The sequence below is a fragment of the Echinops telfairi genome, unplaced genomic scaffold, assembly GCF_000313985.2.
Source record: "Echinops telfairi isolate 266 unplaced genomic scaffold, ASM31398v2 ScPeMD7_7469;HRSCAF=8507_0, whole genome shotgun sequence".
Lineage (NCBI taxonomy): Eukaryota > Metazoa > Chordata > Mammalia > Afrosoricida > Tenrecidae > Echinops > Echinops telfairi.
The window spans coordinates 70,120,785-70,147,519 of record NW_022111372.1 but is presented as its reverse complement, the minus strand read 5'-3'; the positions used below and the strand labels follow the sequence as shown (position 1 = coordinate 70,147,519).

Here is a 26,735-nt window from a genome sequence, read left to right as displayed (position 1 = left end):
TCAGGGTGCAGTGTAGCAACGATGAAACACACAACTTTCCTCTAGTTCTTAAATGCCCCTCCTCCCCCACTATCATGATCCCAATTCTACCTTACAAACCTGGTTAGACCAGAGTATATACACTGGTGCAGATTGGAACTGGGAACACAGGGAATCCAGGACAGATGAACCCCTCAGGACCCGTGGTGAGAGTGGTGATACCAGGAGGGTGGAGGGAAGGTGGAGTGGAAAGGGGGAACCAATTACAAGGATCTACATATAACCTCCTACCTGGGGATGGACAACAGTAAAGTGGGTGAAGGCAGATGTCAGGCAGTGTAAGATATGATAAAATAATAATAATTTATTAATTATCAAGGGTTCATGAGGGAAAGGGAGCGGGCAAGGAGGGGAAAAATGAGGAGCTGATTCCAAGGGCGCAAGTGAAAAGCAAATGTTTTGAGAATGATGGGGGCAACAAATGTACAAATGTGCTTGATGCAATGGATGTATATATGAATTGTGATAAGAGGTATACGATCCCCCAATAAAGTGATTTAAATTATAATAAAGAAATCAGTCTGATAAGAGCTGTAAGAGCCCTCCATAAAATGATTAAAAAAAAATCAATCTGTACAAAGCAACAACTCATGGATTGCAACTTGTAGTTGGACTACACTTGCATAAACTCCTCATATCAACAGTATCTTAAATATATGCCATTGGATAATTTATTGATGTTATCAATGCAATCGCCTTATACCTCAGGAGGATGATTGGCCATTTTTTTTCTTTTGGCATTTTTTTGTTTTTGTCATAACATGACCGCCAAAGTAAACCAGAGTCATTTATAATCTTTGGACAAGCAATGGGATTCTGGGCTTCCACTTAATTCTAGCTCCAACCCATGAACAGATATTTCTTGTAACATAGCCCTGGATACTCACCTTCATGAAGAGATCACTGAAGATAAGGGTCCACAGCGAAGTATGGTGAATAAAGCAGATAATACCCTCCTATCAATTGGAATAGTGTCTAAGGTCTTAAACGCTTTGTTTAAACAAGCAGCCATCTAAGTGAGGTGTCAACTAAGTCCACATTGAAGAAGCACACCAGCCTGTGTGATCCAAAGATGATGATAACAAAATCCGAATATGGTGAAGGGAAAAGTATCAGAGCTTAAACTGTGACCACCCAATTTATAGAGGGCTATGGAGGACAGTGGGAGCCCAAAACCTACCTGCAGAGTATATGGTTAGATTAAGCCTCTGGCACATACACTTTGGCCACTGGCTAGGGACTCAAACAGTTTTACTGTCAGACAGAGATTATTGTAAACTTGAATATGGCTAACTGAACTATGCTATTATATGATGCCTTGTCAGTTTACCTACCTCTTGACCTAACCTGAATTTGTTCTAAGCTTCAATATTTCTTGCTTATTCCATGAAAATAAATTTCTTCTCTGGATTTTTCAGTATTGCTTATGGTCTTTTCTTTCTTACTCATTTATTTTTATCTTTATATTATTATTTTCTCTTTGCTTCTCTCTATTTTTGTTTTCTTCTCATTTCATTTTTGTTTTCATTGTTTCTGCTAGGTTTTCCAGTGTATGAGGCACAAAAGGAGTGAATGTGTAGAGACAATCAAAGATGCAATGGTTTATCAGTGATAGCAGGTGGGGTGGGTGGAGAGGTTGAGGGGAATTAGGGAGCAAGCAGTGAATGTGGGAAGGAGGAGGGAGCACTGGAATAGACTGGATATATATGCAACTCTCTAAAAGCGACTTAAGTTTGGAAGTATATGTGAATTTTATATCAATAAAACTACTAAAAAAAAAAAATCCAACAACCAAATTTGACCAGTGGTTACCATGGGTGAAGGTGGAAGAGCCTTTGCTTAGGTGGTGCTGCATTTATGTAAATGGTGGTGGAATAATTTGAGAAAGGACGTCAACAATGGCTGCACAACATGAAGAGTATAATCAATGGCATTGAGCTACATATGTAGGAGTTGTTGAATTGGAGAGTGTTTTGTTGTGTATAGTTTTGCCACAATTAAAAAAACAATTGCACTAATGAGTACAAGGAAGAAGAAAATGTTCTAAGATGGATCATGGTAAAGGTTGTACAACTCTTCTTGGTAATATTAACTATTGAATTGTATATGTAGATGAAGTGCCAATAAAACTGTTACAAAGTGTTGTTGCTGGGAGTTGCCCACTCATGGAGACCCCCTGCGTAATGGCATGAAACACTGTCTGGTGCTGTACTGCTCCCAAGACCTGTTGTAGACGGCACCGGTGTGACCCACGGGGTTCTCATTGACTGACTTTCAGGAGTAGATTGCCTGGAAGCTCTGTTGAAATCTGCTCAGCATCATGGCAGCACAGAAGTTCCCTATGACAGATGCGTGGTAGTCACACACGTGTTGCATTGGTCAGAAATTGACCCTGCATCACTCACAGGGAAGAAGAGAATTCTGCCACTGAGTCACCAGAACCCTCACACCAAGGAGGGAAAGAAGAAAATAAGAAACAAGAAAAGGGAAAGGACAGTACCTGCATGCCTTCTTGTCCTGAGATCCCAATTCCAATATCAGCAGCTTGAATCATGCTCACATCATTTGCTCCATCACCTGAAAGCACGATGTCATGAGTCGTGTTTATTCTTATTCCAATGGCTCAGTGACAGAGTGGGGACATACTCGTTGGTTCTAATGGACTTTCACTTGTAAAAGATTGAATCCTTTCAACATTGTTCCAAGTAGTCTTATAGGAAAAATATCCTGGCTGCAGTATTTGGCATAAGCGATATCTTCTCCTCTTTGGATAAGAAATCCCACCTTTACTTCACTATTTAACAAATACTGTCTTTTTTGTCAGCATAATGTCAGATATTGGGGAGACAATAATTAACAAAAGAGGTTTAGGCAGTGCTTTCCAGTTTACAAAAAATGCCCTCACAAATGTTGCAATGGATTTTGTTGATGAAAATCGAACGATTTATGAACCTGAGAGAAGAAATCCAGCTATTGAAGGAACCCACAACACTAGAACTCAGATATTTCTGATTCTATGGAGACTATAAGTATTCTCCCTTATTCACTATTAAATGAATAGTGATCCTGTCAAGACATCTGGAATATTTGGACTGATGTATCGCCAGAGGTTGTCATTGCAATGCAAGGAGAGGGCAATGGTCAGTTTTCTTTCTGAATATAGGAATATGTACTTGAGTAATCTTTTTGGTTCAGGGACATTTAATCCCATTGAGTTTCCATTAAAAAACTGAGCTGTTCCCGGAAATTGATGGTAAGGACATTCACACACACACACACACACACACACACACACACACACACCTTCCTTCCCTCCCTCTATATCAACAGTATCAGATCGATCTCTGCACTGGTGGAAATGTTTTGTTTGCAGGTCAAAATGGAAATTCTTGTGGTTATTAAAATGTGGCAAGTACAACTGAGGAAATGAATTTAAATGTGAACAACAGAGCAGCAACCCTGTTGGTTTGCCCAGCTCTATACAATCAATATGCTCAAGTCTACCCCTGCTTCTTTCCTCAGTTCTGTATCTTCTAGGCCAGAGGTGGATGGACATTTTCTGTAAAGGGTTAGATAATAAAGCATTTAGGTTTTGTGGTCCAAGAAGCAAAATTGAGTGATTGTTCTCGCTGACAGATAGGTAGTACTTTACATATTTTATATTAAAAATATACAAACAAACACAAAACATTCTCCTGTACACCTGGAGAACTGGAGTCAGCCTGGAGGCCATCATTTGTTGACTCCTGTTCTAGACTGTAATGCTGTCATTCACCCTCTTGCTCATCCAGTTCCTCTTCTAATAAGCCGCAATTAAATTTATAGTAATCATCATCATCGAGAATAAGAATCAGGGTAGAGAATGCTTTATCCTCCTTAGTTTTGAGGAAATGTATCGATCTTAAAGTCTTGTCTGTATGGAAGACTTTATTCTATTTATAGTAATTTTTGTTGATAGCATCCTTCTAATCTTCATGGTAGAACAAATCCAACTTTTAACCTCTTCTGTTTGTGAGCCAGGGAAAATAGAGGTGAGGATCATGCTATTTCTCGCCCTGCTGGGTTTTCTTCTGTTGCTATGAGAGTGAAGCCAATCTCCTACCTCAGGGAATCAGCCTGGGCTATGGCCTTGCGTGTGTGTGTCTGAATTTCTGAAGAGGGCACTTCAGGGAAGAAGTAGGATACAGTTGTGAAATGTCTGCTTTCTACATTCCTGCTGGCCCTCTTTGTACTGTTCTGAACTGCTTTCATCTGAATGTCTAGGGAAAAGAAACAAACAATATAATTTTGAATAGACCAGGAAAGGAGGTCTCTTTCCTTTATCTGCCTAGGAGGAAGAGAACCTGGCAAAATGTCGAAGATCTGCCTTTGTGAATGCGGCCCTTACTATGTACTTGGTATATGCTGGTCATGTGAAGATGTGGTAAAAAAAACTCACATGGTCCTTATCTTCAATGAACTTGAAGTATACTGAGTGGGCATCATAGTAAGGTCTAATGCTTGGCAACTATGAATGCTGGGCACTGAGATAGCTCTCAGAAGAAATGAAGGATAGGTAGTAATGTGAGGAGTATTTTTCAGGAGTGGCTTGTGCCGAGTAGATATGGCCCATCGGGTAGGGTGAGTAGTTCCGCTTTGCTGGAATGTAGGGTGCTGAAAGTTGGAGTAGGAAGGTGGCCATGGTGGGAGAAGTGGGTGGAGACTTCATGGAAAACAGATCATGCAGATCCCAGTACACACTTTTTTGGAATTTCTGGAACATTTTAAGTAAGTACAGTTCTGTTCTTCCTCAACCATACTCTAAATTGGGTCCATACTGAGCAAATCTTCATCACCAACTAAACCAAATGGAACTCTTTGCTACTGAGTCAATTGTGATGTTGATCCATCACAAGGGACAACGTCCCCGAGGCTTTCCATGGTTTACTTCATGGAAGAAGACCGCCACATCTTCCCCCCAGAGCAGCTGGCAGGTTCACACGGCTGACCTTTTGGTTGGCAGCAGAGTGCTCAACCAGTGTGCCATCAATCAACCAGGCAGCTTTTATTGAGAAGATACGTTTGGCTAAGACTTGCGTTTGAGAACAAGCATACCAAAACAATAAGGTAGCACTGAAAGTCCCCCCACCAGCCACTCCCGCATTCAGCAGAATACCAAAGTAACAAATGAGATTTAAATCACAGGTCAGCACACTTTCTTTGTAAAGGTAAAGGGCCAGCTTATAAATACTCTAGGTTTGGTGACTCAAGAGGCAAAAATGAGTAACTGAACTGAGGTTCATATTACTAGGTCATGTGTTAAATATTGAGTGTGAAGTGGTCTACATTCCAGAGTTGGGTGAATTGAGTATATGTTGTTGTTGGTAACATTTCTTGAGCTACCTCAAGGTTCTGAATTTCAAGGCCCCTTTTGACTTTGGCACACCCCCTGGGACTCCCCCTGCCATCTAAGCTTTTCCTTCTCTAGATCTTTAATTCACTCTTCAACTTTAGTTAGCATCTATTTCATCTCCCAGCTGCCACACCTTGATTGCTACTTTGAACTCTCTCTCACAATGACCCTCAGCCTAAGCATCTGGACTTGGACCTGGAGTCCCACCTCTGGTCCAGGCTTCTGCCAAGTTGCCACCCACATCTCAGTATGAAGATTACCTATGGAAAGGGTCATGACGCGCAACTTATCTCGCACCAGCTTGACTATCATACTCTTCTGGAGTGGAGTGGAGCGACAACACAGGACAGATCGGCAATACTGGGTCAACTCCAGAAATTTCTTTTCCAGCTTTCCCTGGAATATGATATTCAGTGTCTTCCCATCAACAACCAGTCCAATTTCTGGAGTGACAGGGACTGAGGCAGTGGCTGGCGTTTCAAAAGGCAGGCGGAAGCCAAAGCACTTGTGGTCTGGCTTCTGTGGTCCATGAAATTGCTTTACTTCTTCCAGTGCACAGTTGAGGATGGATTCACAGATTTCCTAAAATAAATAGAGTTTTAGTAAGCAGCATTGGAAGCATATGTTAAGATCTCACTTTATCCTTTAGTTAAAGGATTATAAAACTCGTTCACTCTAGAGATTACCTACCATTCTTCAGTTTTTACATTTCTTTGCAATATTTCAAATAGCGTGAAAGGAATATTAACTTGGAACCCAGATAATAAAGACTTTCTACAAAGGGGAATGGGAACAGCTCAGAAAGGTCGGGATTGGGGCAGAATGGTGTCAGATAATGAAGGAAACCAACTTGAGGGAAATAATAACCACACACTATGGATAGGGCTTTCTATTTATGCCAGGTCATTTCATTCTCATTTGTTCCTAAGAACATTCCGACGTGGCAGATTAGGTATTACACACGTTCTTTTAGAGATGAGTAATTGAAAACAAGGTTATCCACTTGGCAGGCAGGATCATTATTACATGAACTGTGGCCTCTTTAGTAAAAAATACATAGATTGTTTAGTGCTTCTGTTCTATCACCTAGTTCATTAAATAATGCTTAAGGTCTTAGAAGCCTGCAAGTGACCACCCAAGGCACAGCAATTAGCTGACAGCAACAGAGGATGAAGGAGAATCAGCAAGAGGAGGAGGAAATAGACTGTGTATGGCAGATTGTCTCCATGAACAACTGCCTCTTGCCACGAGGGCAGAGCTGGATGGTGTCCGCCCAACTACCATTACTGAACGTTTTGACCAAAGACTCAATAGAAGAATCCTGATCAAAAGGGAGATGCACAGAACAGAGTTTTAACATTTCATGCACTCCAGACTCCTTGTTCCATAAACGCTGATGAACCTCTGGAACTATTGCCCTAAGAGAATCTTGCAACTTTAACCAAAATTATTGCCTTAGTCTTCTTATAACCAAACAACAGTCTAACTTAGCTCGTGAACAAGGTCTACCTCGAGCATTGTGCTTTCTTAACAACCATCTATATTAGATTAAAATGACGATAGCAACTGAAGGATGAGATATGAACTTTCTGGGGAAGTGAATTTATGTGAATGGAGGAGAAACAATGCAGAAAGAGAAGTGAGAATGGTTGGAAAACTTGTGGAATGTAATCATTGTTAATAAATGGTGCAAGTAGATACTATTGATTTGGTATATTGCTGTGTATAGTCCCAAGAATAAAGTAAGCAAAATCAAATAAATGCACTCGTCACAAGTTTATCCACTGATTGAGTCCTTAGGTGGTTCAAACCACCAGCATGTTGTTTGGCTGCCCAGTGAAGGTGTGGAGGTTTAGTCCACCTGGAAGTGTATTGGACGAGAGCCCAGTGACCTACTTTTTAAGAAAAGCAGCTAATGAAAACCTAATGGTGCATAGTTCACTCTGATGCACATGGGATTGGCGTGAGTTGGAATCTACTCAATGTCAACCAGTTACCTCAAGCAGAGTACTGGGAATCATGACATGAGTATTCTAGTTGTATTGGTTAGAAGACATTACCAGGTTAGAACTGACTATGATGAAAATGTTATTGATTTGAAAAAAATTCTTATTGATTTTTCTACCCCTGTCTTAACCTTGAAGGACAGTGAGGAAGTTATTTCTTTTATCAATTCTTTTCCATTACATTTGACTCTGTCACAAACAAAGCTTGGTTTTAGTTATAAATATATCCTTAATGCCTCATTAACTTCCCTAACCATCACTTTTTAATCAAGCTAGAGCCAGTAGACAGGCAACAGTCATATCAAGGTTAGTAGTGTTATTTTGGTTCATATGACCTTCATTTTACATTGCTATTTTATCCACAGCAAGGGATGACTTGTTTTCTTTACTGAAGTGCTAAAAATTTCTTTTTCGGATATATATCTTGCCCTGTCTGATGTTTCCCTTCACCCACTTTTCTGTTGTCCATCCCTCAGGGAGGAGGTCACATATAGTTCCTTGTAATCAATTCCCTCTTTCCAACCCACTCTCCCTCTACCCTTCTTTTTTGTCATTGGTTTTCTTTTTGTTGTTGTTATTTTGTTGTGGTTGTTGTTTTGTTTGGCTTTGCCTGGGTTTTGCGCTTATTAATGTCTCTGCATGTCTATCTAGATAAGATAGGCAGGATAAATAATTTGGAGATGAAAACAACTGATAGTTCTGGTTGGGAGTGGGGGCATGGCAGAAGGGGAGGTGGGAGAAAGGAAGGGGGGGAGCCAATCAACCCAGCGGCAAGGGAACAGCAAGTGAACTAAAATCAGTGTAGAGAAGGGCGTAGGATGCCTAGTGGGGCTTAATCAAGGGCAATGTAACAGCAAGGAATTACTAAATCCGAATGAAGGCTGAACATGATAGTGGGACAAGAGGAAAATAAAAGAAAATAGAGGAAAAAACTAGGAGGCAAAGGACATTTATAGAGATCTAAAAACAGGCGTGTACATATGTAAATATATTTATATGTAATGACATAGAAATGTACTTATATCTATATGTTACGAATTAAGGTAGCAGATGGACATTGGGCCTCAAGTATTTCTTCAACACAAGGCATTCTGTGATGCTCACTTTCCTGACATGATCCCTGAAGACAAAATGGATGCATAAGCAAATGTGGTGAAGAAAGCTGATAGTGCCTGGGTATCAAAAGATATAGTGTCTGGGGTCTTAAAGGCTTGAAGATACACAAGCGGCCATCTAGCTCAGAAGAAACAAAGCCCACAAGAAGCACACAAGCCTGTGTGAGCACGAGGTGTTGATGGGATCAGGTATCAGAACCAGAACAAAATCATACACCAATGTGAATGGGGGTGGGGGTGGGCATTGAGTGGAGACCCAATGCCCATCTGTAGACAATTGGACATCCCCTTACAGAAGGGTCACAAGGAAGAGACAAGCAAGTCAGGGTGCAGTATAGCACTGATGAAACATACAGCTTTCCTCTAGTTCTTTAATGCTTCCTTCCCCTCACTATCATGACCTCAATTCTACCTTACAAATCAGACCAGACCAGAACATATACACTGCTACAGATATGAGTCCACAACACAGGGAATCCAGGATAGATAAACCCCTCAGGACCAACAATGAGAACAGAGATATCTGGAGGATAAGGGGAAGGTGGGGGAAGAAAGGGGGAATTGATCATAAGGATCAACATATAACCCCCTCCCAGGGGTTGTACAACAGAAAAGTAGATGAAGTGTCACAGAGCATGATATAAGATATGAAAATAATAATCTATAACTTATCAAGGGTTCATGAGGGAGGGAGAGGAGGAGAGGGAGGGGGAGATGAGGAGCTGATATCAAGGGCTCAAAAAGAAAGAAAATGATTTGAAAATGATGATGGCAACATATGCACAAATGTGCTTGAGACAGTGGCTGAATGTATGGATTGTGATAAGAGATGAAAGTGCCCCCAATAAAAGTATTTAATAAAAAAATAAAAGTGAAACAGAAAAATAACCAAAGAAAGCAATGAATGTTGTTAAAAATAACACTAATATTGTTACGTTGATTTCCTAATACTAGAATCATTGAGTTGATTCTAACTCACAGTGACCCTAAGAGGAGAGAGCCCAACCACCCCATGTGGGTGTCTAGACTATCAACCTTTGGAGCAGCTGGTGGGATCCAGTCACCCTTTAGTAGTTTAGTGCTTAACTGCTGCCCCACACGGGCTCCTTCTGATACTGTAGTCCCTTGTAAAACTCCACCATGCAGCAGCAGTTCCAGTGATGGGTTAGCAATCCCCTCATTTTGTAGATGAGAACGCTGAAGATCTACACTGGTCTCATAAATGGATTATAGCTTTAATATACATAACAAAGAATCAGTAGCCCAGAACCAAGCAATAGTGAATGGAGCAAACTAAAACCCTTGGAGAAGACAGTATGTAATTGAATATGTGTAACTATATGAAACCGGAGTGAACATAAATCTAAGTTTGGAAATGGATTACCCTACTTTCCAGCTTAGCATGTTTATGTGTCTACTGCTTCCACCCAAACATGGGGATGAAAAAGGAACTGAACAATTTTAATGAGCCCAGTGGTGTGGGCAGCACTGGGTGTCCAGACAGGATCATGAAGGGTCCTGAATGGTTTTAAGAGAGCTGGTCCTTACGTGCCTTTAGCTAATTAACCAACAAACTTCTTCTGCTTCCTACAGGAAGGCAGTGCACTGAACAGAATCAAAGGAAGCTCCCCCTGCCCCTCACCCCTTGGTGACTGGGTTTTCAGTTGTCCTCCCTCAGAAGTCACCTGGAGGGAAATGAGCACCACACACCGTGTTTCCATTTCTTGTGGGGCAGGCAGACATCAACATTATTACAGGGATCAAGTTCTCAAGCAAGCTGCAAATTACTTTCTTTCCTAAGCATAGTATTAAAGTCAAAGATATCTCCCAGATTATCTTTACATTGAAAATATATTGGGGTTTAAGCTAATCACCACATAATCTGTGCACCTGACAAAAAAGTAGATGATTTTCCCAATTCATCTAGAAGGTCTGAGGTCTTTTTTATAGTATACATGCCATTTTATTGTTTTAAATATGTGTGTATGTAGTTGCTTCATGGAATGAAAATCAAATAGAAACCTCCCCAAGCTTCTATTCTGGCTCAGATCAGCCTCTGGTGAACTGTGAAAGTGAGAAGGGACCAACCTTAATGAGTACAAACGACAGCAGCCTGCCTGCCTCCTTTTTGTGCTGCCTTTCCCTGGCCTCCACTTCTCCATCCTTTCTCCGCGGTGCTGTTCCCCAGGACTCTCACCAGCTCCCACAATGCAGTGCTTTCCTTCTTGCCATCCTGTTCTGATTGGATACCTGCTCCCTTTGATTGTGCTGTTACTTGTCACTGAGTCAATTCCAACTCTGGTGACTGCTCCACAGGTGCTTCCAGGCTGGGGTCTTTGGGAGGCAGGTAGCCAAGCCTGTTTCCCAAAGTGCCGTTGGATGTTTGAGCGATCAATTTCCAGCTAGCAGTCAAGTGTGTGGGGGATCCACTCAGAGAATACATCTCAAGGCTTCCTTACCATACTTATCAGCCAAGAAGATGGTAGGACTTGACTTTTCTGTAGTATCCATTGTAAGATTAGTTTTTTTCTCCCAGACACCAAATCTTATTAAAACTTTAAATATGCTTCTGCAGAGTTTACACAGTCCTCTCTCCAAATCCTGATCTCTGCTACCCACGATCTGTTCTGTTTGGAAATTGAAGTTTCAAAACTTTGCTTCTTTCTCTCTCTCTCTCTTTTTATGAAAACACACTGGTGTTAGGCATTGTTTTCCTTACATTTCTATTCTGTGGCAAGCCAATTTGACACAGTGTAGCTGAACATTTTAACTCAGAATAAGCTCAATTTAATTGGGGCTATTTTCAGTGGAGGTATGAATGCAAAGCAGTAAGAGACTGGCATTCAAGGTCCTGTGAGCTGTCAGTCTGGTATAATGCCAATAGCACTGGCCTTTCAGGAGAACAGAGTTCTAGACTTCTGTGTAGGAGAGACTAGCAGGGTGACCTTGGGCCAGAGGTCTTCAATTTCCTCATCTATTAAATGGGAAGACTGGACCAAGATGGGAATAGAGAATTTTTAATGAAACAGGGCTCCAAAAACTCATCGCCATTGAATTGATTCCGACTCACAGTGACCCTATAGGGTAGGGGAGAATGGCCCTGGGAGGTTTCTGAGACTGTAACTCTTTATAGGAGTAGAAAGCCTCATTCCCCCCTTCCCTCCCCCATGGAATAGCTGGTACTTTTGAACTACTGACCTTGCAGTTAGCAGCCAAAACATAACAACTCTGCCACCAGGGTTCAAGTAAGTGTAAATACCATTGAACAAAGAAACTCAACCATTTATGGGATGGAGTGAGATGACTTCTAGGGTCCTCCCAGCTTCAGTGTTCAGTGATATTTTAGGGAAGAGGTACATTCTGTGTGTCCCTAAATCCCACCAATTAGATTGAATCTTATTGGCCCATGGGCAGTTCTGCACTTGGGCATCTGGTCCCCAGTTTGGCCTCACCTGATTCTCTGTGTTAATGGTGTAAACGGTGTCGGTCTGATCTAACAGTTTGCACGAATAGGCGATGTTGACTGCTGTCTCCTGCTTATCTCCAGTCAAGACCCAGATCTGGATCCCAGCTTCCCGCAGAGCAGCGATCGTATCTGGAACTCCTTCTTGCAGCCGGTCTTCAATCCCAGTGGCTCCTAGAGTGACCAAAGACACCAGTGCTCACAGTCATGGTCAAAGAGTAGCAGCTTAATTTCCCTAAGGCCCTTTCAAGTCAGGCAATGGTTATTAAATATCATCCCAGGTCTGGGCTGTGCTGAGCAATCAAGTTGGTCCCTACCATCTCCAGCCTTGAAGGCTTGTTGAGAAAGGTTTTATAACTGAGCTACATGAACTTGTCTACAGGAGAACTGGGCTTCCTCTGGAAGGTTAGCAAGGGCCTTGCTGAGGAAGTATCATTGAAATTCTGACATGCTAGATCAAGCAAAGAGGGGAGGAGGAAGAAGATTCCAGAGAAGGGGATCAGCATGCGTATAGACCTGGAGGTAGAGTGGAATGAAAGAGAATCCAAGAGGGAGGCCAGGGCTGGGTCACGCAGAGTCTTGTCAGGAGACTGAGGGGGTTAGCTTATATTTAGTATCAAAGAAAGCTAATAGAGGTGTTAAGTTGGAGAGTGACAGGCTCAGTTTTGAGTTTACAAAAGATTACTTCAGGAAATGGATTGGGGATTGGGGGAAGCAGGGTGGGAGGTAAGGGAACAGTTAGTTCGGAGCCTGCGACAGAGTCCAGGGAGATAGTGGCCTGGACCAAACCCACCGAGTTGCTGCAATTTGATTCCAGCGCATGTAGGTTTCCTGAGGCTGCACAGTTTGGGGAGAACAGATGGCCTCATCTTTTTCTAGCAGAGTGGCTGGACATTATCAGTTGCAGAGAAGAAAAATGGAGAGATTGAGAATTTTGCTCTGCATCTGTTGCATAGCAACATGAACATGGACCCATGCTTTTGTTAATAATCCTGGAGGGAGTTAACATGCAGGGTCCTTATTTTTAATGAGTGATCTCAAGCTTTGCACTAACCCTCATAAATGTACACCCAAGTACTGCAGTGTTTGATGAGCCCTGGTAGCACAGTGGTTTAAGCACTTGTCTGGTAACTGACAAGTTGGTAGTTTGAACCATGTCACTTTTCTTCTGGCAAGGTGAGAGTCTGAAACCCTATAGAGTATTCTGCTCTATTCTACAGGGTTGTCGTAAGTCAGAATCGACTCGATGGGGAGTTTTCTTTTTTGGTAATACATAGTTGCTAAGCGATTAAGTAAAAATAAATCTGCATTTAAATTGAGGCTCATTTCAGACCACAGACTAATGGCTACTCATTTCATTCTGGAAAGGAGCAAGGCATTTCATTTCTCTTAATAATGTGGAGTGACAATAGGTTGGCCAAGCAGTTACACTGGGTGCATACTGAAAAGATAATTTCATAGTCAGGGACTTGGTGTGAACGTTATGCAGCTTTTTAAATAGCAGGGTAGTTTCTTGATGGTGAGATGAAATCTCATGCCAGCCCCAGGCTTTTCCTTACCAAACCACCTTGAGGGAGACAAATAACCTCTTTTCTCTGAAATGCTCCTGTTTTGTATTTCAGGTCCAAATGTGCAGGTAAACAACCCCAGGAAAAGTGATGGCGCCATCCTCCTATTTTCTTCTCCAAGGGTTAGCCTGGAAGGTGAGATTCTGAAGCTGATGTATATTAAAGTGAGGCAGAATGAGGCAGAGAGGAGGAAAAACACATTTATTTGTGTGAAAGAGAAAATGAAACAGGAAGGTTGTGAACATCTTTTCCAGCCAGGGGAAGTCGGCAGGTCCTGACAGGTTCTCTTTCACGCAGAACTAGCTGCGGAACACTACTCCCTCACGGAGACCAGGCTCTGCACGAAGCCAAAGCCTCCTCCAGGAAGGCAGAGGAGGATCATGAGCCGCTGTGGGACCTCCTGCGGGGGATGGGGCTGTCTGGTCGAGCCACCTCGGGTCCTTGGTAAGATAAATTTTGCGGTCAGTTTTAACGGGGCCTTGATGAGGCAGCAAGCAAAGGGTCCAGCAGCCAAAACACCGGCCCCAAAAAGGCCAAACGTGTTGGGAAGCCATCTTTTCTACCCATTTGGCACCTAAGAAGAGTTGTGGGATCAGCGGTAGAATTTTTGCCTTCTATGTGGAGACCCAGGTTCAAGTCCCAGCCAGTGCACCTCGTGCACAGCCACAGCTCATCCGTCAGCAGAAATGGGGTGTGTTGCTATGAGGTTTAACAGGTGTTAGTGGAGCTTCCAGTCTAAGATGAATTAGGAAGATAAGGCCTGGAAGTCTGTTTCTGAAACCAGCCCATGAAAGCCTGAGGGATCGCCACATTGTCTGACACACAACCAATCATGGGGACAGCTTAGGGCCGGGCAGCGTTTTGTTCTCTTGTGCATGGGATCACTGTGAGGTGGGGCTGGCAGCTCAAAGCACCAACAACTTGCCACCTGGGCTTCAAAATCTTGTTGCCACCTTTTAGATGTAAAGGCATCACCATCATTTGACAGCATCCTGGGCTCTCTCCTTTGCCCCATGGCCTGGTCAGTTTAGAGGAGTGTAATTGACCCAGGAGAGAAACTAGGGCTCAGAGGGTTGCAAGCATGTGTCCCTGGACACCCAGCAAGATCACGACATGGCCCCATGGTTAGTGTGTGCTGCTTGTGTCCTTGTCTTGCCCAGATCACATTTATGAGACTAACCCTGGTACATAGAGCCTCCCTTTCCCCTCTTGGCAATTCTTTTCCTCCAAGAAAACGTGATCTCTCTTAACTGGTCTCTGTGCTTCTCATTTCCCCCCTTTCATGTCAGTGTTAAATTTTCTATGCTGCAGCAGCCAGAGGAACAATTCTAAAGCACACATTGGGCGCTATATCCACCCTCTACCCACTTCAAACCTGTAGTTTCTGATTTACACAGTTGTTCATAGTCTGAGCCCTGCTTACTTCTCTCACCTCCCATCAGGACCACACACACGCTGAGCCAGCCACAGTTGACCTCTCTGAGTTTTCAGCTCGCCTACGCTCTCTCTAGAGAAAGATGGGGCTTTCTATTTCCGTAAAGAATCACAGCCTCAGAAACCCACAGGGGCCTCTCCCCTGTCCTACAGGGTGGCTACCAGTTAGAATCAACTGGGTGGTAGTGAGGTTGCTTGGCTTTGCTTTGCTCTGCGATCCCATCTCCAGGCCTCTGCTTCTGTCCTTCCCTCTGCCTGGAACACTCTCCGTCTTTGCCTGCCCTCTACCTTTCAGTTCCTGATCTTTCTAGGACTCCCCAGCCACAAAGCAACACTGACACCCCCTACTAGGTACTCCCACTACCGGGTACACCCTTCAGCCTGCCGCTAATCACACTCTGCTCCAATTCTATGCTTAATCATCAGGTTTCCTCACTAAACTCCGGGCTCTGGGAGGGAAGGGGCGCTTGCGCTGTAGCTTCCACTGCAGTTTCAAAACTTAGTGTTACTTGGCACATAGTAGGTGCTCAGTAAACATTGAAAGCACGGAAGGCATGTGTTGCAGTTGGAGGCGCCAATCTCATTGGCGTCTGCCAGCAGGGTGTGCAGAATTGTTCCCGAGGGGTGCATTTTGCGGAGCTGTGTGGGAGTCTGAGTTGAGTTTTGGCACATCCATTTTGTACCAAGTACCTGGAAGGGCACCCCGGGGAAGCCTTCTAATTGAGACATATTTGCAGCAGCGTCAGAATCAGGGCCAAGAGCTCCCTTTCCAACTTGCAGTATTCCTCCTTTCATTTAATGATGGCTTATTTTTAGCTACCGAGCAAGGTGAGTTGATTCTCCAGATGCTGAGTCGTTTCCATTAGAAGCTCCTCTCGGTTGTCCAGGGATGCCTCTGCCTCACGCCGGAAATTGGCCCACCGCCGGAAGTCTTCTTCGCTCAGCACCTGCAGACGGGAAAAGGCTGGGTCACTAACTGGGGTGGGTGTGGGAACAGACACCTCCTCTCCTGCCCACCTCCTGTAGGCCTGTTTCAGCTTCCCTACACAATTAGATGGATTTTCTCCTCAATGTCTTTTCCTCTTAGCATGTAGAAATCAATGAAGCATTGATCTTTGTGTTCCATTATCACCAGGCATCTGTTGAGCCCCTATTGTGCCCTGGGCACTGGAGACACAGCAGTGTTCAAGACAAACACGGTCCCTGCATGCCTGGGCTAGTATGCTGGTGGAGGGAGAGTGACATCGGTCAAGTAAATATTTTAAAAGAACAGAATTCCTATCAAGAAAATAAAAAGGGTGATATGGTATCATGTGGCAGGGTGGAGGGATAGCTTTGGGAGGTCTCCTTTCACGCAGATGTTCAAAGCTCTTCGATGAGGTGACATGGGGGAAAGCACTTGTCATTGTATCAATGCAAAGGCTGTGAAGCTTCCATGGACTTGGCTTTCCCTCTGTCCCTTGAACCTAACAGCCACCTGAAGGACGGAAAGTATGGTGAAGAGAGGCCGGGAAGGGCAGCAGCAGGCGGTTCGTGCATCGTCTAGTAGACCACTCTGCTGGGCAGGTTACTGTGCAGGCACAGTTGCCCAGTAACTGGAAGTACCCAGGTAAGGTCACAGCATCTTCCCTCAGAGTCCCATAGTCCTTTCAGACCCCTGTGACAGCATCTTATGCCCACTCCCCATCCTGGCATGGGTGATCCTTTTATCGCAGAACCAAATATTTATTACATGCACCTCTGGGTCTGGCGATATAGGGAATGGTGAGGGGACATAGGTAGGCTTTTTGCCAGTGAGAAATTCACTGTCTATCCAAAGCTAAAACCAAAGTCACAAAATTGACTCAGGGTTGTTGAGTCAAGGGAGCCCTATATAACATAGTGGTTATACATTGGGCTGCCAACTGTAAGGTCTGCAATTCAAAACTACCAGCTGCTCCTTGGGAGAAAGACGAAGCTTTGTACTCCCATAAAGAGTTATAGTTGGGGAAACCTTCAGGGGCAGTTCTGCCCTGTTATGTAGGGGCACTATGGGTCAAAAGTGACTTGATGGCATTGAGATTTTTTGGGTAGAATTGTTCTTTAGGGTTTCTGAGCTGTACCTTTTTTTTTTTTTTGTAGATGCTGACTGCCCCATCTTTCTCTTGCGGAAGGTGGATTTGAACTGCTGACTCTCTCATTAGTAGCCCAACACTAAACTCACTGCCCCACTACGGCTCCTCAAAGTCTGTCAGGGGAGATGAAATATGCTCAAATAATGGTTTTAGAAAGTGTATGATTATAATTTATAGAGTAGGGAGCTATACCAGGTACTGTACATGGTATCTTACTTAGTCTCTATGACAACAGTATGGGCTAGGGACTGCTTCCATTATTTTACAAATAAGTTCCAAAACTCAGAGAGGTGAAGAAACTTCCCAAGGTCACACACATCTGATTAGTGGTAAGACTTGGACTTGTACATAGGTGGGTCTGGGCATAAACTTTAAACTCCAGATGGCACTAAGTACCATAAAAGAAATGGTGGGGGGGCGTTGGGGATTTACAGAGGAGAAAACATTTCTAGCTATCTTAGATCTCCCACTAGCTTTTAGGTACCTCATTTGATGCCCCTGCGGTGTGGTTCACAGCCCTCTTTGCATGTCTCCTTTGCAAGGGCTGCAAGGTCCAAGGCATGAGGGGAAGAGATGGGCAATCTACATCTACACCACGGCCTCGAGCTGATCCTTGCTCTTCAGTAATAGAGGCCCCACTTGTCAGCCCCTCCACATTCCTGAGAATTCAGAAATCTAGATTTTTATGAGATCGCATAAAAACCTCTAAAATTGAAGTCTAGGAAAAATAATGAAAATTTAAAAAAGATTCTATGGAGGTCAAAATCAAACATTAAAGAATCATTTTATGAGTTGCCTAATATTTACAGATACAATAAGCAGCAGGAAATGATCGAGTTGTGTTGATAATGCGATTTCACCATTCAGCATTCTGCCCTGGCCAAGTTACTGAGGTCAGGGGCCTCTGTGGAAACTGAGTAGCTACTCTTGGAGAAGGCAGAGAGGACAAAGGACAGAACAGTGCCTTAGCTGTTAATGATCTTCCAAGGGTTCATGGAGGGACCTTCCCTTACCTTCTTGGCGATGCACAGCGTACGGAGGCCATCTCTTGCATATAAGTCTAGATGCTTCTGGGTCTTGGCATGTATTTTCCTCAGCTTCTTTTCCACATCAGTGTCAGTCACTGTCAAATAACCATTGGCCTCCATCAGGTTACATACAAAGGCTTGGAGATTTCTGTTTTCAGCACCTACAGTCTTCTCCGATGATCAGAAATCCTTCCAAGGAGAAGGACTGCCAACAGCCCACCCGGAGACACAAAAAGCTCTTCTGACCGTGAAGATGCCCTGGACAGTGATACTCCCAGCGTCTTTAAGGTCACTGTTTATTATAGCCCATCAGTAGCCTGGCTGAGAAAAGTGCTATTTAAGGGAGGTAGGTGATGCTCCCAAACACGTGTTTTCATCAGTTACCTGGGAAATGTCAACAAATACTAGAGATTCCCAGGTCTAATTCCAGCCCAATTGACTCAGAACCTCCTTGGAGAGGCCCCAATGTGTGATTCTAGTAAGTGATCTTGGTGCTTTCCATGGAGACACCCTGAAGGGCAACCGATTTTGGAAACTGTCTCCAAGGTCTTGGACATGCCACGCATCATCTTTACTGTCATCTACTTCAACCCTTGTATCAAGTTAGGCTTCCAAACGTCGACACCTCTGGATCTTATTAACTAAATTCGTTACTACATTGGGCTTGCTAAGTTAGGTTTTCTCTCTATGCAAGAAGTAATCTTCGAAAAGAAAAAGACATAATTTCTTTAAATTTAGAATGAAAAACACGTGTTGCTTAAAATTCTCTTTATGCAGTCCTACCTCATGTTTCTTTCTCTTGATATTCCACTCCTTCTATTATTAAGTAATCAGAATTTTAAATCAGACTGGCTAGTGTTGAGCAGAACGGATACCACTCATTGCTTTTCTCACCAGTGACATCACAAACATCAATCGATAATAGTGCTTTGGAAAGCTTAGCTTGAAAAGGTTCTAAAATCCTGAACCAGGATGGATCTAGGTTCTTTTGGTTTTTTTTTAAGCAGTGAACAGATTTTGTGTACTTCCTTGACCCTTCTATGTAATTCAAAATTGAAAATACAACTCTTAACAATAAGTATTATTTAAAGAATGTTCTATAATCTACTTTGGTCAGTAGCCCTTGGGACCCTAAAAGCTGAAGACCAGCCACCTAAGGTGCGACTGCTGATCTCTAGTTGTCCAGAAGAAAGAGGGGCGGAGGCACATTAAAGGCACATGGGGACAATTCATCCAATGGACCAATTCGTCCAAGAGACCATGCGAATATCGGTCTTCCTGACCCCGAGGCCACGACAAACTGACTCCGCCTCTGCTGCCATTACCAACTTCGAAAGGGGTGATCTTGGATAGAGTGGGAAAAACTTGTGGAATAAAATTTAAAATTATAGAAAAGACCAGGTCTATTGGCTGGATAGAGACTGGTAGCCCCCCAAGACCATGGCTTGTAGTTGTCTTTCAGATCTGGAACTGAACTCCCCTCAATGCCTCCATTTTCAGGCACACCCCCCCCCCCCACAGTCACACTAGGGAGGGGTGCACAATTTCAAACTACCAGTCATTTGAGATTCAGACGGCAGGATTTACCCAAGGACAAAGTTCAGAAGGGTTAAGAAAAAAGGAGGAATGAAAATAGGAGTCACAGGAAGAAGTGAGATAGGTGATGTTACACTGTAGGGATTGTTATTACACGACATACAATGTGTATGAATTGTTGAATGGAAAACTGATCTGCTCTAATCACCTAATTACTTGTTCCTCACAGGTTCCAAACTAGTTCATAACAAAAAAGTTAATAAAAAAGAGGAGTGTTCTGGATTAAATTGTGTTTCCCTAAAAGATATTGTTGAAGTCCTGAGTCCCTACCTGTGAATGTGACATTGTTTGGAAACTGGATCTTTGTAGATGTTACCGGTCAGGTTAACATGGGGTAATGTGGAGCATGGTGGGTCCTAATCCAATATGAATAGCGTCCTTAGAGAAGATGTATCACAGGCACCAGGGAAGAGAGCTGCATGAAGTCTGAGCCAAGGTTAGGGCGAGAAGGAATGCCCATGACTGCTGACTGCAACCAGACGTTGGGAAAGACAAATGGAACCAGTTCCTTTTCAAAGCGCCCAGAAGAAATCAACACGACGGACACTCTGATTCTGGACTCGCAGGCTCCAGAACGCCCAGACAATGAATCTCCATCAGGATTAGCTGGCCAGTCCTAACTTGTTACAGCAGCCTTAGGAACGCAAAACAACAAGGACGTCCAACAAAGCTCTGCTTTTCCCTGCCATAACACACCAAGGTGCTTTAATACCATATTTACATTCTTTTAAAGATCATTTTCTTATTTTTCAGGTGCTACTGTTTTTTTGGTGAGCCTTCATCTCATGTAATTTGAACATGTTACCAGGAGAGACCAGTTCCTGGAAAAGAACTTTTTGGGAAAGCAGAAGAGGAGCGAAAAAGAGGAAGACCCTTGACAAGACGGATTGACAGTGGCCGAAATAATAGGCTCAAACAGAAGGACCAGTGAGAGGGTGGTGCAGGCAGTGTTCGGTTTTGTTGTACAAACAGCCACTACGCGTTGTAGCCAACTCAAGGACATCTAACAGCAACGGCAACCACCACCACCACAACAACAGTTTCTTTGATTTTTGAAGCACAGCCTCCATCTTCCCATAGGTGTATTGAGCACTGTTTTATATTTTATTTCCCATAGCTGCAAGCTCTTGAGATTAATCCCTCGTCTTCCACTCATGAGCATGTAGGTTGACCTTTTTGCTCAGGCAGCCAGGAACTGCAGAGTCTAGTTGTATGTTTGAGGCCGAACCTGGGGTTATTTTATCTCTCCCTTTTCAAAGCTTTGTTCTTAATTCCTATAACAACATTGAATATATGCCTTTTATTGGAAGCATCTCGACTCCAGTTTGGAACCCGGTAAGGAACAAATAAAGAGACGTCTCCAGGGCAGCTTGGATGGCTGCTGGCCAGGGGTAGCACCCTCGTTCCCTTGCCTCAGAGCACTGAATTCACTTGTCTGCCAGAGTCTGGGGAGGAAGAGGCCTAATTAGCTCCCTCCTCATTCTGAACACTCATCCATCCCCATGAACTGCTTGGCCCTGATCCACAGCTGATAATGCAGGAGGCACAGGGCTGCCTGGGCAATTCTAAAGCTTGGCCAGCATCTACTATCCTGGGAGAATCATAGCCCCATAACTGTCTTCTTCTTGTTAGCAATCAGGAAACGGCTGCACACTAATTCATACTGCTCCAAAATTGGACACTGATATATAGGAACTTTGGAGCATTTTTCTGGCTCAGCGCAAGTTTATGAAAATATGTTTTGGGATGGCTGGGGAAGAGGATGACAAGAGGAACACCTGAGGCTTCCCAGAGTGTACTGAACCCGGCTCAGAATCCTGGCAGGATGGAAAGGGCTCTGAATTGGCATTCAGAAAATCTGGGCCTGGGATCTCCCACCAGTTTGCTGTGTGACCTCTCCTAAGTTACTACCTTCTCTGGGTTCCCGTTAGTCTCTCTTTTTCTATGGAGGGAGGGAGGAAGGGAGAGAACTCCACAGTGTCTTCTCAAAAACAAACAAAACAAAACATGCAAAAACAACACAAAAACTCGAATAAACACAACGCCACCATGGGATTGTATGATGATCCCATGTGTACCAGCATAGAACTGGAACGCCATAGGGTTTACAATGGCGGACGTTTTGGAAGCAGTCCAGGAGATCTTTCTTCCAAGGCACCTCCAGAAGGACTTAAACCTCTGTCTTTTTGGTTTACATTTCAGCATTTTAACCATTTTTACTACCCAAGGTGTGCACCTACGGCAGGGTTGGCACACTGCTATTCTCAAACTCACCACAGCTCTTCTGGTACCTACATGAAGCTTTGACATAAAACTGAAAATGAAACTAATCATGGTTTAATTGCCAGATACTGGTGATTTCATTTGTCTGTAAAATTTATTTTTATGGTTCTTGAAAAAATTTAAAATTGTTATGAGGGATAGAACGGGCTCTTCCACAAAGTGAGTGCATAAGAAAATGTGGTGAAGAAAGCTGATAGTGCCAGGCTATCAAAAGACATAGCATCTGGGTCTTAAAGGCTTGAAGATATACAAGCGGCCATCTAGCTGAGAAGCAGCAACAAAGCCCACATGGAAGAAGCACACCAGCTTGTGTGATCACGAGGTGTTGATAGGACTGGGTATCAGGCATCAAAGAACAAAAAATCAGCAGAGTGGAGACCCAAAGCCCATTTGTAGGTAACTGGACATCCCCTTACAGAAGGGTCGTGAGGAGGAGACGAGCCAGTCAGGGTGCAGTATAGCAACGATGAAACATACAACTTTCCTCTAGTTCTCTAATGCTTCCTCCCCCGCCACCCCCCCCCCCCACTATCATGATCCCAATTCCACCTTACAAATCTGGCTAGACTAGAGGATGTACACTAGTACAGACAGGAACTGGAAACACAGGGAACCCAGGACAGAAACCCCTCAGGACCAATAATGAGAGTATACCAGGAGGGTAAGGGAAAGGTGGGGTAGAAAGCAGGACTGATCACAATGATCTACATATAATCCCCCTCCCTGGGGGACGGACAACAGAAAAGTGGGTTAAGGAGACATCAGACAGTGTGTTTTTCCCATGGAAAAATAATAGTAGTTTATAAATTATCAAGGATTCGTGAGGGAGGGCGGGGGAGGGAGGAGAAAAATGAGGAGCTGATATGAAGGGCTCAAGTAGAAAGAAAATATTTTGAGAATTATGATGGTAACAGATGTACAAATGTGTTTGACACAATGGTTGTATGTATGGATTGTGATAAGAGTTGTATGAGCCTGCAATAAAATGATTAAAAAAATTAAAAAAGAACTGGCTCTTCCATCTCAAACATTTGCTGACCCTGACCTACGGTAGTGTAATGTGTGTCCTACACACACACTCTCTCTCACACACACACACACACACACACACACACACAATGTGTGGAGATAGATAATCTAATCAAATGAAGTTGAAAAACTAGAGGGGTGAATAAATAGGAGCCCCTATGGCATAGTAGGTTACGTATTGGGCTGCTAACCACAAGGTCAGCCTATCGAAACCATCAGCTGCTCTTTGGGAGAAAGATGAGGCTCTCAACTCCCTTAAAGAGTTACAGTCCTAGAAACCCAAGGGCCGTTCTATTTTGGCCTATCGGGTCATTATGAGTTGGAACTGAGTCGGGGATAGGGAGTTTTTGGAAGGTTCCCGTAGTAGTGCCTCATGAACAGATCCTGAACCACAGAGTCATTTTCATTGTTTGGTTTTGGTGAACTGGGGTGAATTGAAGATGGCCCAGAGCCTTACATAGGGTCATGTGTACTGGGGTCCCCAGAGGGAGGAGATGCTGAATGCAGTGTGTCCGTTTGACTATGGAACTTGCTTTGAGGAAGGCATCTTGTAGGCCTGCTGTGTCAGTCACCTAATCTGGTGTCAATTTAAGGATTCAGAGTGTAGGGGTGAAGTCTAGGCTGTCAATCTGGAGATAGCCAATGAGACTTCTGTGGGCATGGCCTTCTCCTGGGAAATCTGGTGCTTCCTCCTTGGAGGAGGAAGACACTTCTCTCTCTGCCACTTCCTGGAAGACGTTGCAGAAGGCAAGCCACATGGACAAAAACAGACCTCGGAAGCTGGAGAAGCCACCGAGAGACCCCTGCCAGCACTGAGATGTTTCCAATGACACTGGATCCAAAGACTTTCTACCCACTGGCTTGTGAGCATCCTGCATTTGGCGTCATTGCATGTGTTTCGAGAGTCTGAAGAGGACTTTATAGATTGGTATCAGACATATGGGCTAATATCAGACTTATGGCCTTGGACTGGACTGGGTTCAAATGTTTTCTCAATGTTCAATTCCTCTTATACATAAATCTCTTTCTTATACACATATGTGTGTCCATGGATTTGTTTCTCTAGTCTGCCCAGACTAACACACCTGCTGACCAGGTGACATTGTGATGTGAGCACCTAAGGACCATTCCCCACTGCCTTCTAAATGACCAGAGTCCTTGGTTCTTGCACCTCAGTGTGAGGTGAGACTTACCGCAGGCCGGGTCTTCCAGCAGGTCCATGATGGCTGTGTCGGCACCCTTGGTGTAGACTATGATCTCGCCGGTCAGTGGGTGCCTCACAACTACGGACATCCTCTTTCTGACAGAGTCAAAGCCCAGGGTGCAGAGAAGGTCGAACGTGAGGCAGGTGCCCTGCGGCAGGCGCACAGTCACCTGCTCTGGTGTGCGGGACACCAGCGTGAACCTGTAGGCGCGCGCAGCATGCACCAGGGCTGCCTCGTCAGGGCTCTCGGCCTCGTAGCAGAGGTCAGAACTAGCCAAGCCCAGGGCCGGGGTCTCCAGTGCCTCCTCCAGTGGAGGGCCTTCTGCAGATCCCAGCATGTCTCCCTGGTCCCATGTGCTGCTCCGGTAGCCGCCATCGGTGGAGTAGCCCCCACTACACACAGATGCATCGTCCCTCTCCTCTGAGTCCGTGGTGGGCATGTTGGTTCCCACACTCTCCTCCAGGTCTGTGTCAAAGGGTGCCGTGGACGAGAACGAGTGGCTGAGGTTTGACAGCTTCAACCTCTGGAAGAGTTGCTGCAGCTTCTCCAGGGACATTCCCAGAACCTTGGTTGAGGTTGACATGGTGACCTTGAGTCAAAGAAGAACAGAAGAACATTACTGTTGGTGTTGGAAAAAGTACCAAACGCTCTCACTCACAGTAAAAGATGAGAGAAAAATTTCAGGTCATGAATAGTGATTTCTCTGATTGTCAGGAGGCTCCTCCCATGTGGGTCTCAGTTTACCCATGGTAAAATGAAGGGGTTAGGTCAGACGTTTCCTTCCAGCCCTGGTCTTCAGAGGTTGTCCGTGCTCCTTGTCTCCATCTTTAACCGCTGCAGGGTGATCACGAAGAAAGAACAAAAGAAGACAAACGCCAGATTCCTCAGCCCTGGGCATCTGCTTTATCTCTGTGGGCAAGGTCTGGTTTTCCAACTCTTCCAGAAGGAAGCCCATACACCAAGAAGTTCAGAAAATTGGTCATTATCACATAGTGTCTGAACAGTGGAGTCGAAACCCAAATTCGGTCTGCTTAACTCCAGAGCTCACCTCTTTTCTCACTGACCTTCCAGCCAGCTAAGACCAAGCTCCACCCACCCACCCACCCACTGCCTTGCCATCCCTCAACTTGAGTACTGGGAGTTGGATATCCGATCATCCAAGAATGTTCTTCCTGTCTCAGAACTATAGTTAATTTCTCAGACCATGCTTTCTGCCTCCCCAAACCTCCTGAAGGCTTCTGATAACTTGGCAAGTCTTCTGAGGCTGAAAATTTCAGAATGGGTGGGCGCTTGGCCTTAGTAAGGGGTATTTCTGATTTGGGGCCCAAGTGAACCTTCTTTTCTTGGGTTCCTAGTCATAGGTTTTACTATCAAGTATTCTTATCAATGACTCACAAGGGAGCTTGGGTGAGTGTGTGTAGACAAAGAACAAATCAACCTTCAGTACTAAAAACAACCCAAAGTGCTGCCGTTACCTCCCTTCGCAGTACATCATAAATGGTGATGCATAAAAACGGATAGGTGTTATTGACCTGTACATGTAGAAATTGCTGAGGCGGACTATGTTCTGCTGAGTATATTCTTAACAGCAGTAAAAAATGAAACTTTTTTTTTTAAGCAGATGGGGACATTGGTAGTTCATTGGTAGAATTCTTGCCTTTATTTGGGAGACCTGGGTTTGATTTCTAGACAATACACCTCATGCACAGATATCAACTGTCTGTCTGTGGAGGTGTGGCAGTTATGTAATCTCCTGTCAACTTGCGAAGGTGTGGAGTCTAGCCTGTCAGTCAGGTCGCAGCTTGATGACCTCATTTGGGAGTTGCAAGCAGATATATATAGCTCACTGGAGGCCAGATACACACTCTTCCTGCAAGACAGCCCTGTTGACAAGCCACAGGGAGCTATGCTGATAGAACCAGAGCCCTGGAGTTGGAGGAGCCACATGGAGACCCACACCAGTGCTGAGATGCTTCTAGTACCACTGGATCCACAAGACAGTTTACACATTGGCCTGTGATCTTCCTGCATTCAGCATAATTGCTTATGTTGCATTAGTCTGAAGATGAATTTATAGATTGGTATCAGACATATGGGCTAATATCGGACTTATCAACTTGATCCGGACTGGGCTGGGATGTTTCCTTAAAATACAATTACTCTTTTATATAAACCTCTTTCTTATATACATATGAGTGTCTATGAATTTGTTTCTCTAGTCAACCCAGAGTCACACAGGAGGCTTATGTGTTGCTGTAATGCTGAATAGGCTTCAATAGAGTGTTCAGACTAAGAAGGACTAGGAGGAAAGATCAGGTGATCTGTTTCTCAAAGTCAGCAAAAGATTATGGCGATGTTGAAGGGCCAGACAGTATTTCAGTCTGTTGTGTCGTGGAGACTCTATGAGCATGGGATTGACTCAATGGCAACTCACCACAACCAACATGTGAAAGCAGAGACCAG

At 44.1% G+C, this 26,735-nt stretch overlaps 1 protein-coding gene across 1 annotated transcript in view; it reads right to left on the bottom strand.

The window, feature by feature from the left end:
* Positions 1 to 26,735, bottom strand: part of ATP10B (ATPase phospholipid transporting 10B (putative)) — a 349,229-nt gene that overhangs the window by 31,060 nt on the left and 291,434 nt on the right. Inside the window, exons 13-18 of the mRNA XM_004697118.2 lie at positions 24,261 to 24,861; positions 18,145 to 18,254; positions 15,838 to 15,964; positions 12,005 to 12,189; positions 5,692 to 6,013; positions 2,540 to 2,616 (exon numbers count right to left, since the gene is read on the bottom strand). Of these exons, the coding sequence (XP_004697175.1) occupies positions 2,540 to 2,616; positions 5,692 to 6,013; positions 12,005 to 12,189; positions 15,838 to 15,964; positions 18,145 to 18,254; positions 24,261 to 24,861 (1,422 nt within the window). The remainder of the gene's footprint in view (positions 1 to 2,539; positions 2,617 to 5,691; positions 6,014 to 12,004; positions 12,190 to 15,837; positions 15,965 to 18,144; positions 18,255 to 24,260; positions 24,862 to 26,735) is intronic.